At 35.4% G+C, this 17,422-nt stretch overlaps 1 protein-coding gene across 6 annotated transcripts in view; it reads right to left on the reverse strand.

The window, feature by feature from the left end:
* Positions 1 to 17,422, reverse strand: part of MARCHF1 (membrane associated ring-CH-type finger 1) — an 844,416-nt gene that overhangs the window by 317,954 nt on the left and 509,040 nt on the right. For all 6 annotated transcript variants that reach the window (XM_063664256.1, XM_054485048.2, XM_063664258.1 and 3 more), the window contains one exon: positions 7,015 to 7,163. In XM_063664256.1, coding sequence (XP_063520326.1) covers positions 7,015 to 7,125 — 111 coding nt within the window. In that variant the 5' untranslated portion in view covers positions 7,126 to 7,163. The remainder of the gene's footprint in view (positions 1 to 7,014; positions 7,164 to 17,422) is intronic.

Genomic DNA, 17,422 nt, shown 5'->3' on the forward strand with positions numbered 1-17,422 from the left:
AAAAAAAATCTCAAGTCCAGGGGCTGCTTTCATCCATACTATTGAAATACCCAAGTGGGCTGGTTTAGCTTCAAACAAAGGATAATTGAATGGCCTATGAGTAACAAGAACTAGAACAACAAATAAGCTGATAATGATAAGATTCCTCAATTAAAACATAAAATTCATTTACACACTTCTAAAAGTCAAAATAAAAGTATATAATTTTCATTCTTGATCTTTTGTTTCATGTTTGAAACTTTAACTTTCAACACATCTATTCTACTTTGAAAACAAAAGATTATGACAAAATTAAACATGATTATTTTTAGCTGCTTGTTTTATTAATACTTAGGCTGTGTAAGAAGGTATTTGGTTCAGTAGCTGAAAATTTGACTTGCAAAACATGTATTATCAGTAAATTTGTTTTATTTCTAGAGATTGTTTACGTTAAATTAGAAAAATCTTGGCATTTAAAATCTGACAGAACCCAAGCTCACCAATGCTCCCTTCTTACCTGCTACTACCTTTTTTTTTATGTGACCTTTTCGAATTACAGTTTGTCTTTTTTTTTTTTTTTTTTTTTGAGATGGAGTCTCGCTCTGTCACCCAGGCTGGAGTGCAGTGGTGAGATCTCGGCTAAATGCAACCTCTGCCTCCTGGGTTCAAGCGATTCACCTGCATCAGTCTCCCAAGTAGCTGGGATTACAGGCGGCTGCCACCACACCTGGCTAACTTTTTGTATTTTATTAGAGACGGGATTTCACCATGTTGGCCAGGCTAGTGTCGAACTCCAGGCGTCAAACGATCCTCCTGCCTCAGCCTCCCAAAATGCTGGGATTACAGGCATGAGCCACTGCACCCGGCTGAGTTATAGTCTTTCCACTAGTGTTGTGCAAACAACAGTATCAACTTCTTATAATGGGTGTTGTGTATAAATAACCTAAAAATAAGAAGACCTAAATTTTTATGATTTGGCATGTATTGCCTAAACTCTTAACAGTCCTATTTTATTATCTGTTTGAATAATTAAATCTGCATTATGTGAATCTGAGTACAATGTGCTGCAGCTGTAATGAAATGATGGACATAAATACTGCTTTGAAAAGTTTTATAAATATATGTCTGATTATAAATCATTTTTCATTTTAATTTCATGTATGAATATTACATACTTCTCCTTGAGAGTTTCTTGTCTAGTTTCTCCTCTTTAATTTTTTTCTAGAGCAACAAACATCTCATTCTGGAATATAATACACAGGCAAGAAAGTGTGCTCTGAGCTGATGAATATATGTTTGAAAGTGGCAAGTCACCTCTATCAAACACGTAGAGTGACACTTTGTTCTTTTTCTTTGTAACTACAGTCTATTTGAAGCCTCAAAAAATCATCATTGATTATAGGAGTGTAATTTTCTCTGGAGTCATTGCTGACCATCTAAAATGACATTTTTTTAATCTTCTTGTTTTGACTTTCATGGATTTTTCAACTCCAATCCCCAAAATCTTTCACCTTCTTACTTCTGATTCTTATGATCTCCTTTGCTCTTATTTTAAATTTAATATTGAAACTCTGATTTGATTCAGTAAATTCCTTAAGGGTATAGTCGGTATAAGATGTTTTTGTTTTTAACGAGTAAAATTGTGTTACACTAAATTTAAAAGAGAGGTTTCTCCCCAGCTATCATACAAGATGAGGCCACTTCCCGCCCTTAGGTTACAATTGTGAGGATACGTGCTTAATAAGCATAATCTTCCAAACCCCTCAAGGTTATTATTCATTATGAAAGATTTTCAGCTCAAGAAATATTTTCTGAATTTAAAATGCAGGTAGTATGAATTGCTGTATAGATTAAAAAAGGGAAAAAAAAACTATTCTTTTCAATCAGGTCAGTTATGGAGAATTCTATACCGAAAACGGCTATGAGACTGGCTATAAGTCAGTCAATGCAGAGCAGAGAATAATCTAGTAGATACATACAATCTTGGATTATAAAGGAAAGATCCTATTTGTCTTTATGCCACAGTGCAATGAATTATTATCTCATTTATAATCTTTGCATTTAGTCAAATATGTACAATCCAAATAATGACTGTGTTCTTCCCCTTAACCTGAGAAAGACGTGATAGAGTGGCCTTCTAGATTGAGACTGATTGGACTGTTGGAATCCCAGTTTCACAAGTTTTTACCTAAGTCACCTTGGACAGGTTTTAAAATTTCTGTATACCTCAGTTTCTTTATTTATAAAATGGGGGTAATTATCACACTTGCCAAACTGGATTGTAGTAAGTATTAAAAATGAGAATATTTGTAAAACACTTAGAAAAGTTCTTGGAACATAATAATCAGCCACCATCATTATTATCATCATCTTTAGATGGGATATAATTTGTACTGGAAAGCCTCAACTGCTCTGGATGACAGCAAAATAGTAATAATAAAAACATGCGTATATAAAATGGAAATGTAGGAAAAAAAGGCTACTTACCAAAGAAGGAATGCATTTGTGATAGAGGCTGGCTAAACGCTTTCAATTTCCCTATTCAGGTTATATAAGAACACTGTATGTTAAATCATTCCTACAGATCCATTAGTCTATGTCACCGGTTTCCAGCCAAAGGTATCAGGGTAGAAGTGATGCATATCACTTCCAAACCTAAACCATGTATCTCCATGATTACCCACTCCCATTCTTTCTCTTCTCTGATAAATTCAAAAGCCATATTTATAATATAATAGCAGCATGAGAACTCTGCATTTTTTTTGTTTTTGGTTGGAGTGTCAACTTATCTGTATCAGAGTGACTGGTGAGCAAAAGCAAACCTTTATCATGTTAAGTCTGAAATGTCTGAGTTTATTTATTAAGGCTCCTATCCTTAACTTTCTATACTGATTACTAAGTTATAACCTCTCAGCCCTAAACCCATTTTTCTATATTCTACCTCAAGATCCTAAAGCTGGGAGCCTTCAAACCAGATTTCTTCTTTGCCACTAACTTTTTGGTTGGGTTCTGCCAATGGTAGTCCTGAAGGCAACTAGAGGTCAGGAGGAGAAAGGACTCATTCTTGTTTATCCTGTTTCTGTTAGTGTCATTCCAGGAATGCTTCTTTAGATCAGCAACGGATGTTGGGTCCAGTTTCTAAGCTTATTTCACACTTGCTGAAGTATCTTTATTGCACCACCACCACCCCAAATATACAAAAATAGAGAAGTGCACCCCCTTCAGGGGTCTGGGTCCTAGATCCACAGGATCTCACCTCTGAACCCCTGAGGTATCTGTATTTGGGGAGATGTACTCCTCCTCAGAGGCCCGAGACAGTTTTGAGGGGCTTGTCTTCTAGCCTTTCAGGTTCTAACAATTCCAGCCCCTCCTCCCTCTGTTACTCTTCTGTATGAGTGGTTGTTACTTCTTCAGATATTAAACTTGTGAACCTTTTTGACATTTTAGCTTTCCAATACCAGATTAAATACTTTTGCATATTATAATCTCTTTGTTAAAATTGCTGGTTTTCTTTCTGTTTTCTTGACTGCACTCCAATTTTTATATTATACTATTGAAATACAGAAATTTGAAGCCAAAGCCTATGCCACCATAGCAAAAATCTAAAATATACGGCATTTCTTTAGTAGCTGGGCAATGGGCAGAAAGGAAACTGATTTCAAAGGTAGAAAGCCTTCTAGCTGCACAATGTTCTGTCAAAACTCTTGGCAAAACTGCTGTTTGAATTAACTAGGGAGGCAAACAGTGAGTCTGCTGGGCTGGCAATACTCAAAAGAGATTGGAAAACAAAACTTTAATAGTGTGTGTTGACTATTACTGGCTACATTTGGCAGGGTATTACAAGAGAAACACTGAGTGGCTAGTGTGAAGGCAGATACGTAGAGAAACAGAATACAGACGTTTCCAGGACTTATTGAGCAAAATGGCTGGCTTCTTCTAAAGCCCAGATGATGGAACATGACATTGATGAAGGCAATGAACAACAAAGGCACAGCGAAAAGTTCCATTTGTGTAACAGACTCAAGGCAAACCCTGCTAAGATCTCAGGGAATTGTAGTACTAAAACCCCATGATTCTGGAATATAACACTTAAATGTTTAAAACTTAAAATAACTCTAGGTCCCATTATCTTCCCCCAACAGGAAAAAAAAATTTAAGGTAATATAGTTCTCAATAGGCACTTCAAACATGCTTAAGTAGAGTAACGGAAAAAGAGAAACATCTGAGAAGTCATATCCAGAGGCTAGAGGGAACTATGGACAAGGAAGATACCCCAGGGAGGTGGTCAGAGCTTATTCAAAGATCCTCTCTGACCTCAAGATTGGGAAACTTTATAATGTCTTTCCAGCAGGATTGTGCCTGTGATTGACATGTGTACCTGATTCTTTCTCCATCCAAGAATCACGGTTTATTGTGGATTCCCTTTTCCTATGCTTCTCTTTTATATCGGGTGTATGGGAAGCGGATTGCAAAATGCAGGTAATTTGTTCATGGGTGATTCATTTTCATCATTTGATGAGGACAATGGCTAACCAGAGATCATGGATTTGCGCTGAAATTAGTGACTGAAAGAATTTGAGCTGTCACTCGTGAAGACTAATAATCTCTTTTCTGGAGATAATGGAACATGACATGAATATCTGGTGACCAGTAAAATGGACTGTAGCAGAGGTGGGCTAGATGACTACTAATTCCATCTCCTTTTCCTTGCCACATAGAAAGGCATCATTTGCCAGCCTCCCTTGCAGCTCAGTTGGGCCTGAAATGGAAGGATGTCCATGCATTCAAGGCTGCTCCATAATGGCCCATGCTCAATGTTCCACACAATCTCTTCCATTTCCCCCGTGACCATGTGCTTACAAAGGCAGCATCAAAAGATGGAAGGAGTCTGGATCTTTAAATCATGATTTGGCAGTGAACCTCCAAGGAGAGGTGGCCAACACACATCAGCCCATAACACAAGGAAGAAATTTCTTATTTTATATGTTAAGAAACTGAGATTTGGGGGTTATATGTTGAAGTGTATACAGGTTATCCCTGTAATACAGTATTAGATTCAATTACTGGATTTAATTCTATTGGTAACTTGATAACATTTTCTTTATATTAAAATTATTTGAATGTGAAGAAAATGTCATCAAGAAATTGAGATTATGAGGTGTAGTAGAAAAATCATTGTTTTGAGAAGTCCCATTCCCAGTAACCCTTTTATTATTTACTAGATAAATGGCACTAGGAATGTCAATTAATTTTCCTGGGCCTTGGTGCTATCTGTAAAATGAAGCTGTCATTAGGTTTATTATTAGGTTACCCAATTATAGGCAGAAAGCCAGTCCAAAAATTTGCTCACAGTTTTTATGGTTTTTGATCTATGAGTCCATGAAATAGGAGTTAAGCACTAAAACACAGGAGCAGTAATTTTTTCTTACTTAAAAATGCTTGGTTATAGTATGATACCTGACAAAGTACAGCTGTATGCATAAATATTATGTAATACAATGTTTTAGTAGTGTTAACTCATGCCCCACAGTTTTATGCTAAGTGCAACACATAAGTCATTTGAGAGTGAGACGAGACAATGCAGATGACAATTTCAAAAGGAAAGCATTCCCTAAAACTTTGAATATCCAGCAGTTTTGCACACATTTCTCCATATCTTCAGCCCTCCCCTTACAATCTAAGGATGGGATTTAAGCAAGATCCTCACTTCTCTTTCTATGTTTTATCAAGTGAAAGCCTATTCTTTCAGATGATTTCTCTTAATATCTACTCACTAAGATTAATTCAAGGTCGCTATTTCTATGTAACTGCTAAGGTCTGAATATTTGTATCCTCCCAAAATTCATGTCAAAATCCTAACCCCCAAGGTGATGGTATTAGGAGGTGGAGCCTTTGGGAGGTGATTAGGTCATGAGAGTGGGGCCCTCATAAATGGTATTAGTGCCACTATAGAAGAAGCCTGAGGGAGCTTGTTTGCCCCTTCCACCATGCGGGGACACAGTGAGAAGACACTATCTGTGAATCAGAAAAGCAGGCCCTCACCAGACACCAAAACAGCCAGCACCTTAATCTTGGACTCCAGACTTTAGAACTGTGAGAAATAAATTTTTGTTTTTCATAAGTTACCAGTTTATGGTATTTTGTAATAGCAGCCTAAACATACTAAGATAGTCAAATAATAGAAATTGTAAAATAAAACAAAATAAATAGTAAAAAAAAAACCTAAATGATTCTTTGTTCATATTTACTTATATGTTCAACTGCTAATAAATCAGGCTAATCAAAACACTTTCATTCTTGTAAAAAGGTAAAACAATAATTAAAATATATCTAATAGTATTTTAAAACCTGGAAACCGAATGGAATTTTCCTCCTTTAAATTAAAATGAAGAATGTTACAGCCAAATCTAAACAAAGAACATTTAAAACTCCTTTTGCTAATGAGTGCTTTGTCCTAATCCCTGGAAAATGATAGCTAGTTAAAGCTCAGCATTTAAACTTATCGCAGAAAACAAAACATGAAGGAGCACATTCTTGAATTGGTCTTCAAATTATTTTTGCAATTGTGTAATTCACAATTTGTTGTGAAAATTATAATTTTTGATTCTATTACTGAGACATTTTTAGAAAAATATAGAAAAATACAGAAAGTAGGATTCTGATTTTCTTTAAATCATCTTTGGATGACTCTGTACTTACTTTTCTTCCAATGATTTCATTACGCAGTATAGAATTCAAGAACATAAACTTTAATTTAAACATTTTTAAGGTCACTAACATAATAAATGGATGATGTCCAAACTCATAAAAAGAGAAAAAGTTGTTTAATTGGAATTAAACTCTAATATTATACGTCACTAAGGTATTTTTATTAGTTTACTAACTAACCAAATCTATATGAACATATTATATAATGCAAATGCAAATACTGTTGTAAACAACGATAACATTTACTTATAAGGTCATCCTCTCCACGTTTCTTTAGCATTCTGTTTACATATAAGCCAATTTGAGGTAAAGTAACTTTCCACTCACCAATGTGGAGGTTTGAGAGGCGTCAGCCAAATCCCCTGAGATCTCGGGTGTTCGCGTGTTGTTTGGAATTCTGTGAGGGTTACGGGCTATCGCTTCACACCAGCCCAGCATTTTCTCCTTCCTCTTATCCCTTTTCAATTTCTGAAATTCTGAAAATAATTTACATTCCCTGAAACAGGTCACTTATTTTAGCTGTGTTTTGGAAAATATATATAATCAAAATTAAATCAACAATATAACAAAACACTGAGACTTTTTTAAAAACCCAGGGGTTACAAGGAGGAAAAGAAGAATATGCTGATTATTAATAATATCCTAGAGTCACAGGACAACAGAAAGAGTATACATCTTTTCAAAGGGCCTAACATCTTTTATATCTCTCTTTGTGACACTAGTAGACAATGAAAATTCCTTGTGCCAGGTTCTAAGTGTTATTTTCAGAGATCAGCTTATAACAGTAAGTCCTTACCTCAAGAAATAAGAACAGACCTGGTTCCTGATAATGTCTACATATTTCAATGACATCTAAAATTTGGCATAGCTTTTCAGCTAAATGTCCTACAGAAGCCGAATAAATCGAATACAGGCCAGTGATAAATATTACTCATTCTGGCAGTGCCATGATTTTCTCTCTCATAAAGTTCTGCCATCTGAAAAAAAATTTACTGCAAGTATAATAAATTAAGCATATGTCATCTATCACCAGTACAATCTATTCAAAAGTAATAATTTAAAAAAATCCTTACTATGTCATGAGTAGAAATATTCCACAACTCTTTCTAGATTTCTAGAACTTCTTATTTGGGGGAATGTTTTGTCTCTGAAAAAGTCATATCAACAATGACTTTTAACATAATGGAGAAACATTGTTTCCCTTGTAAAGTTTTACAGCCTACTTTTCCACTCCACCACCCTCAGTAATTAGAAATAGTTTATTGCAGGTCTTTAGTTAAATGCATTACACTGTCAATTAAATATCAAAAATAATGTGGAGTAATTATTTTTCACAGCATCCAAAGCAATTAGCAATCTGGTCGTTTATAACATTTCAGAGATTCAAAACTGCACATTTCATAGCACTAAGAAAAGTAACATAAAGAACGGTTGCACTAACAGTTTGATGAGTTATTAATCTAAATGACAAAATACTCAAGTTAAATGCATCTGAACAATGTAAACAGGAAAGTGATAAAAAAGATCTTTTATTAAAAATGCCTAAGATACTCAACAGAATGGATTTCTTAATAAGACCAGCAATCTCAGATGAGTGACTCATTCAATTGAGGTACAGAGAAATGATAAAGGGAACTTGAAAACAATTGTTTGAATAGGCAACAAATTATTAGTGCTTGGCCTTTCAAACACATTGCTTGAGATTTATGTAAAATTGTGATCTATTCAATACAAAATCTGCACATTTAATTTACACTCTACAGAAAGTAAATATTTCCTCATTCCCAGTAACACTATCTTGGTTACTCATCAGCTTTTAATTGCGTTTCTTGAAGTGTGCTAAGAGTAAATGAAAATGAGGATCTTTATTCAAAAGCAAGGAGTGAAATGATACATAATGACCAAAACAGTTTAATCAAGTATAAACAAATGTTCTACTTCTAAATTATTTACCATTCTGTCAATTTTAACTCTATAATTAAATATCACTTTAGTACTTATAATAAAATGCTAAATTCATTCATGAATGAAGAACATAATCGTGTGGCCCACAAAATTATGACACCATCAGTATCCATTCTGAGATGTGTTTGTAAAGGTAGCCAACTTCTTATTTCCCATTCAGATTCTTTTTGATGCTATGGTGGTAGTAGTTTTGTCATTTCTTATTCAGTCAACATTAATCCACAAATATATTTTAGGTACTGAAGCAGGAATAGTAGTCATAAGAAGAGGATAACTTTCATTTTTGATGTGATTTGGGTTCAGTGCAGTGATCTATTCTAGAGAATTTTAAAGTCCATGAACTACTGGGATCTTTCTGATCTCAAAATTTTAGATTTGTACGCTTACTTGCACAACTCTAAGGTGACTGCCTGCTCCCCCTAATCATGTCTTCCTTGAAGCTGGCCGGTGCAAATCATCTTTTTGAGCTGTTTTTCTGTGTCAACAAATCATCATGACAACAGCTATAAACTTTTGGCTACACCTGCTGAAGTATTATAACAAAATGCCAACTGCATTCTAGTTTTCTATTGCGTATAACTGTCATTATCTTATTTTAGGATTATTAGCTAGGCTAAATAATTCAGAAAGTTAAAACACATACTTTTAATATAAATAATATGTTAGTAATAATCATTGACTACTATCCATGGACATTGTACAGACTATTTTAAGAAAGCAGCCAAGAAACGAGATACATTGCTATGGACTGGAAAGTTTATAATTTAGTTTGAACTTATAGGAATGTTTATAAAGACAGTTAAGTGTCTGAAATGAGAGAGAGCAATCTAACTACACAGCTTTACTTCAGCTTTTTATTATATTAATGTAGAATCTATGAAAACAATAAAAATGCCTGTGATAGTTGCATTTCTACATCTGGAAATTCATTTCATGTCCAAGAGATAAATTTTGTTTAATGACTTCTTCTAAATAATATGCATCTTCTGAGTTGTCAGGTACATTAGAATCACAGCATCATCTCCTAGAGAAGTCAATTTTTAAATAGCCTCCAAAGGGGCTGGGCACCATGGCTCACGCCTGTAATCCCAGCACTTTGAGAGGCCGAGGTGGGAGGATCACTTGAGCTCAGGGGTTCAAGATCAGCCTGGCCAACATGGTGAAAGCCTGTCTCTACTAAAAATACAAAAAATTAGCCAGGCATGGTGGCGTGTGCCTGTAGTCTCAGCTAGTACTCAGGAGGCTGGGGCAGGAGAATTGCTTGAACCTGGGAGGCAGAGGTTGTAGTGAGCTGAGATGGCGCCACTGCACTCCAGCCTGGGCGACAGAACAGGACTCTGTCTCGAAAAATAAATAAATAAATAAATAAATAAATAGTCTCAAAAGAAGCAGCATGAGTATAGGTGCAAATCAGAAGGGAGAGAGAGAAAAAAAAAACAATGAAATACCATTGCCTTACTCCTTAAATCCCTATTGATAAGGGAGTGTTATAATTGCCCAATAACAATATGTTCTTTTCTGTTATCACAAAACAGTTAAAGTTTGGATCACATTTCAAAAAATATTTTCTTTTTTGCATTATCGATGCTACAATATAGATTCTAAAAATAGTTGAGATGAGTTGAGAGAACTGAAGAATTGAAATGTTGATTGCTGAGCCTCTGTAGACCAGCCTTCTTCCTACACAGGTCTGGAGTACTCATCATATTTTTAGGTGTAAGAATGTGCTGTCAGCCAGAAGGGTAGGCAAATTATAAGCATTTATAATTAACCCCAAAGCACTTTAAAATGTAAGTATCATTAGTAATATATCAAAATAGGAAAGTGGTCATTAAGCACTCATGTTAATTGCTATCTAGTCATTGAACCAAGCTAATATGAGATGCAGCAATGAGCAACTTATATAATGATCACAGGAAATTGAGATTTAACTAAGCTTAATTTTTAATATGCTACTTCAAGCAGATATTTAATTTAATAAATAGCAGCATAGTGCATTCTCTGCGAACTACATTGAAAACAAATTAATATTAGGAAAAAATGCAAAGCAATTGGGTGTATTTTATGGAGAATAATTTACTTTTAATTCAGGAAACATCTACTGAACATTTTCTTTGTTCCAGACACCATGCTTGGAACCTTTGGTACAGAGAGAGAAAAGACCCAGAGCTTACAATTAGGAGCGGAAACAGAGAAGTAACCCAATTTTTGTAAGATAGTGTGATAAGAGCTATGAGAGCTGTACACTGAGCACTGAAAACGTAGAGAAAAGACATTTAACTTAGCATCAGATGCAGGGGATGGCTGATTTTGGAAGACTTTCCAAAGAAAGTAACAATTACAAGTAGTTTACATGAAAGTTAAAATTGTTAGTATTCTAAAGGCTTCTGTCACTGCAAGCTGTGTTGCACACCTCCAGGGGGGGCATCATCCACATTGCAATCCATGTAAATGGCACTGTACTCCAAGGAATGCTTTTCACATTAAACACCATGAGCATGGTACGCCTAGAATTGTGCAACCTGGCAGCCCTGCTGGGCTGATTTCTCCAAGTGAAGCTTATTCTACTCACTTTATTTTACCCCAAGGCTAATGTAATTTAATCTTAATCTCAAGAGATTTGTCTGCCACAGGAAAATGCAGTTGCCTACCTCTATTTATCTCTCTGTCTCAAGTATTTCCTTCCTCAAATGTGCCCATTCCATATCTTATCTAGTTGTGCAGTTATGACTGAGCTAAATGCTCCCTCTCTTCACCACATGCATAGAACTGAGAAAGTGCCCACCTTCCCCATTCTCAAATTTGAGACTTGAGAATGGTCTTGTGTAAGAATGTGAAGGCTGTTAAACCGAAAATTTTAGAGATTTTATGTATTTATTTAGCTAATGTGTCATTAAGAAACATGTCTCAACTATTAGTCCATCACCTAAATAATAATAAAGTTCAATTTCCATTATGAAAGGAACAACTTGCAATTAGGAGAAATGAAAATGTGTGAGCCTGTGTGTGTTCCAAGAGTTACTCAGTATATATTGAGAAAACTCTAACATTCACGCCCATCACTCACATTTGCTGCTGCTGTGGACCTCTGAGTGGATGTTTTCACGTGCTCACACACAGTCCTCACACATGAATTGTTCCTAAAGACTTGGGGTTCCAATGACCACTAAGGACTTCTTGCTTGGGTTGAATTCCACAAGAACAGATTACTGTGTACGATAAATTTATTGCTATGTACTGGAGATGTGTCCTGGGGGTCTTTTTAATTTCTGCGAGTAGGATGTTAGGTGTCTCAAATGGAGGGAGAGGTTCATAGTTGTATTCTAGGATGTGGAAGATCAACTGAAATAGAATCCAATAAGTAATTGTTGATGATACAATGAATAAGAAGGTAAAGAGGAGTTCTTTTCTGACTAATCATGACTTGTAATGAAGGCTTAAATTCTTTGGTGCTTTTAGCTTAGACTATCTGAAATATATATTTAGTATACAGATTTCTTTTAAAAAATTTTGCCTCTACCTTGCAATTACTTTTAAAACCACTAACCTTTCTATGAATTCAGATAAGCTACCCTCACCTTGTAAGGTGGCATGATGGTGAATGAAGAAACGGCACAATACTAGGAAGTAGGGCTGTCATTCTCTCCTATATTGAGGCAGTGCAGAGAGAAAAGCTTTTTTTTTTTTGAAATGGAGTTCTTGTTCCCCAGGTTGAGTGCAATGGCGAGATCTCAGCTCACTGCAACCTCTGCCTCCCAGGTTGTTCAAGTGATTCTCCTGCCTCAGCCTCCCAAGTTGCTGGGATTACATGTGCCTGCCACCATGCCCAGCTAATTTTTTGGATTTTTAGTAGAGACAGGGTTTCACCATGTTGGCCAGGCTGGTCTTGAATTCATAACCTCAGGTGATCCACCTGCTTTGGCCTCCCAAAGTGCTGGGATTACAGGCATAAGTCACCGCGCCCGGCTGAGAAACGTTTTTGAAAAGAGAGTACTGGTAGCAATATGAGCCACTGTCCTGGAGATCCTCAGGAGCAGGAAGGAGAGGCTTCTAGGTAGGTAACTTTGGAGAAACTATAACAATAGTGACTCTTCCAATCCTAATTATACTAAGAGATGTAAGTGACCCCAAAGAGAGAATGAAACTCCCGCATAAATAGTTACACCCAGAGATGGGGCAGTTGGTGTTCTCAAGTGATGACTGAAAACCTTCCTTATGGAATTGACTGTGTTAGTGTGGAACTTAGCACACAGCTTGGGCCAATCTTGTAGACATAAAAATGAAATGTAGATACTTCCAGTTTAAGCTATGACATGTAAAGAGTTTGGAAGTCATCACTCCCATTCTTATAAAATGAGAAAGCTGCATAAAACCTGAAAATAATTTTTCTTGGACCCATTAGAGAATTGAAGTTGCAGAACAAGCAACCACCCCAAAAATATGGAGAGGGGAAAATACAGAGAATTATGGTCGATTTCAGAATACATGGAGAGAAGCTGATGGAGCCCTAACTGGGTAGAAATTCTTAAGCTGTATCTTCGATATATTATTGGAGACACAGTAGGGATTAGATTGAAAGTAAGAACTTCCAGAAGGCTGCATTATTAGTGGGGATTCTACACTTACCTGGGTTTTACTGCTAGGCAACTTATCTATATTTCATGAGAATATCTGAGAAAGATACAATGGTGGTACTAGCAGGGGAAGAGGACAAGCAAACACCGTGAAATACTCCCGAACAGTCTTATAAAAAAGACTTATTCTCCAAGGGAAAATATCTTGCAGAGGTTTACTAACCCATCAGAATAAAGGGCATTTCTTCCACTCCAGGCTTTTCTACTCTTTCTGCCCTGCCTTTGGTTGGGAGGGAAGCTAAGAAACACTTGTGAAGGCAACAGCCCAGAAATACAGGCTCACTAAAAGACTTTGATTGAATCATAAAGTTACAGAATACTTCCCCTCTACTGTAACTTACCATGATACCAACAAGGCTTAAGGTAAAACAGTGATGTATAGCTTAAAGAACTGCAGGATGCACACTCTCTTTGTGGAGGAGTACTTGGGGAGCCCAAAGGCAACAGGATAGACAAATAGTAGGGCACTACAAGAATTCTATAGCTAGAGAAACATTAAATGCAGCCCAACTTCTAGCCAGAATAACACAGAAACTCCCATTACCTCAGTTTTTATTGCCTGATGTATCATGTTTGGCTTTCTACAACAACAAAAAATTATGAAGCATGCTAGAAAGCAGACAAAAACAGTGAAGAGATATAAAAAAAGCACTAGAACCAAATCAAATACGACACAGATAATAGGTCAAGGAATTTAAAATATCTATGATTAATATGTTAAGGGCTATATTAGAAAAAGGAGACAACATCAGGAACAAATGGGTAATGTTAGCTGAGAGAAGGAAGCTCTAAGAAAGTATCCACAAATGGCTAGAAACCAAAACATTGTAACAAAATGAAGAATACCTTTGGTGGGCTCATCAGTAGTAGTCTGGAAGTACCCAAGAAAGGTGTCAATGAGCTTGACAACAGAGAAACTTCAGAACTGAGATGTGAAGAGAACAAAGAATGGAAAAAAAGAAAACGCAGAACATCCAAGAACTGTGGTATAATTTTTAAATTTGTAACATATGTATAACCAGAATACTAGAAGAAGAAAAAAGAGATAAAGAGATAATAGAGCAGAAGAAATGTTTTAGGATACAAGGTTAATATACAAACTCAACTGCTTTCCTGTATACCTTTCCTGTATACCTATATATAATCAATGCACAATTGATATTTGAAATTAATAAATTAATACTTTTAACAGCATCAAATATTATCTAGGTATAAATATAACATAATTTTACAGGATTTATATAAAAAACTGTAAACCTCTGATTTAAAAATCAAGGAAAATCTAAATAATAGCAGAGACATTCTGTGTTCATGGATGGGAAGACTCAACATTGTTAACACATTAATTCTTCCCAACTTGAGCTATATACATTTCATGCAATCTGAATCAAAATCCTAGAAAGGTATTTTATAGATAGTGATACACTTATTCTAAAGTTTACATAGAAAGGCAAGATACCTACACTAGTCAACACAATACTGAAGAAAAACAAAGTTGGAGATCTCACACTACCCAGTTCCAAAATTTACTATAAAGTTACAGTAATCAAGACAGTGTGGTGTTGGAAAAAAAGTAAATATATAAGACAATAAAACATAATAGAGATTTTAGAAATAGACTCATGAATAGAGTCAACTCATCTTTGACGAAGGACCAAAATCAATTCAAGAGAAAGACTAATCTTTTCAATCAATAGTTCTGGAACAATTGGACATTCATATGCAAAAAAACAACTCTAGACACAGATCTTATACTTTTCACAAAAATTAACCAAAAATGAATGATAAACTTAAATGTAAATGCAAAACTGTAAACCTCTACAAAGAAACAGAAAATATGGGTGACCTTGGGTTTAGCAATGAGGTGGTAGATACAACACTAAAATCACGATTCATGAAAGAAAAAATGTTGATAAGTTGGAATTTATTACAATTATAAACTTATACTTTATAAAAGACTCTTAAGAGAATTAAAAGACAAGCCACAGACTGGGAAAAATATTTGCAAAATGCATATTGAATAAAGGACTTGTATTCCAAACATACAAAGAACTCTTAAAACTCAACAATTAAAAAGTGAAGTACCCAATAAAAATAAGCAAATGATCTGAACAGACATTTCAGTAAAGAAGATATACAGATGGATACCACGCATACAAAAAGATGCTCAACATTATATGTCATTAAGGAATTGCAAATTAAAACAACAATGAGATGCCACTACACACCTATTAGAGTGGCTAAAATGCAACAAATTGATAATACGAAATACTGACAAGGATGCCAAGCAACAGGTATTCTTTTCCATTGCTTGTGGGAATACAAAATAGTACAGCCATCTTAGAAGACAATTTGGTCAATTTGGTAGTTTACTAATGAAGGTAAACATAATTTTATCGTACAATCCAGCAACCGCACTTATAGCTATTTACCCAACTGATTTTTAAAATTTATGTCTCACAAAAACATGCACATATATGCTTATAGCAGTTTTATTCATAATCACCAAAAACTGGAAGCAACAAACATGCCCTTCAATAGGTGAATGGATAAACAAATAGTGGTACATTCATACAATATCATATTATTCAGTAATTAAAGGAAATTACCTATCAAATCATAAAAAGGCATGAATGAATATTAAATGCATATTGCTATATTAAAAAAGCCAAGCTGAATAGGGCTACTTTCTGTGTGATTCCAATTATATAGCATTCTAGAAAAGATAATGCTATAGCAGCAGTAAAATTATCAGTGGAGGGCAGTGAAACTATTTTGTATGAAGCTTTAGTCGTTGATATGTTACCCTATGCATTTGTGAAAATCTTATAGAACCTCACAGCACAAAGTGTAAACCTTAATGTATGAAAATTAAAACACATCATTTCGAGTTCAGGGATCCCAGGATGGAAAGCAGGCTGTGAAAAATACAATCTACATATATTACGAATTATAGAACTACCTCACTGAAGATGGTGAGGGAAAATGTGCTGACCTAAGCTAAGTACCTTTAGAAAGGAGTGCAGTCTGAAAGGTTAAAGGCAAAATATATTGTACATAAGCACTGTGCTCTAGTTCATAACATGGTCCCCTATGGAGGTATGACTTAACAACTCTGACAGTGCCATAAATGCATATGAGAACTGAACAATTAGATAGAGCTCTGGCAGATAGCAGATGATTGGGTTTTTAATTGTTGGAGTAGGAGGTTGCAGATAAGCAAGTGGAAAAGCATATGCCATGTAATAATGGGTTGGAGTTGGAGACATTAATATGAACTCATGTTTAGTTTAATATGTCTAAATGTGATTACATAACACGTGTATACACTTAGGTTAGTATACATTCATATATCTCACTGCTCTGTCACTTGACGGGTCCTGGAAACAATGATACCCTAGTGTCAACAAATATGCTGAGTGCCCCGATTTTGGTTTTTAATATTATTCTCCAGTAAAAGGAACCAGGGCTGCTTTAATAAATGGCTGATTCTGGGGCTAGGGTAGGAAAAATACAAGATGAGCCTGGAGAAACTTGTAGCGCTAGAAAGTAAGGAAATGCTTAAAAACAAGACAAAACAAGACACAAACCAAACACAATTTGGGGCATATATTAAAGAGACACAGTAGCCAAACAAAATAGCTCCACAATGACCAAAGCTGACACAATTTGAGCAACAAAATAAAGTAGTAACACATTATGACCCAAAGTATAACATAAACATCCACAAGTCTATACTGATAAAATAAATGATTGAATAAAGAAATAAATGCAGGAGAAAGACAATCTCTTGTGCAGAACTGTCATTTCTCTGCTCAAAAGTGGAGAAGGAACATAATCTCCCACACCATTGTGAACTGTACATAGAAACTGCCTTCCGAAGAGTACAATATGAAAAGACAGAAAAATAGCTTTATAGTAGAGAAACCTGAAAAAAATACCTCAGCCAGGTAATCAAAATGATGTATTAACTTAAGATGTGTTGGAAATGGTACTTTACCTCTATGATTTCCCTCTTAAAAACACATAACTCCAGTCTAATCATCAGAAAAAAAATCAGAACAATCTCAATTGAAGAACATTCTACAACAAACCTGATCAATAATCCTCAAAACTGTCAAGGACATGAAAAACAA

Source organism: Pongo pygmaeus, chromosome 3, assembly GCF_028885625.2.
Source record: "Pongo pygmaeus isolate AG05252 chromosome 3, NHGRI_mPonPyg2-v2.0_pri, whole genome shotgun sequence".
NCBI lineage: Eukaryota > Metazoa > Chordata > Mammalia > Primates > Hominidae > Pongo > Pongo pygmaeus.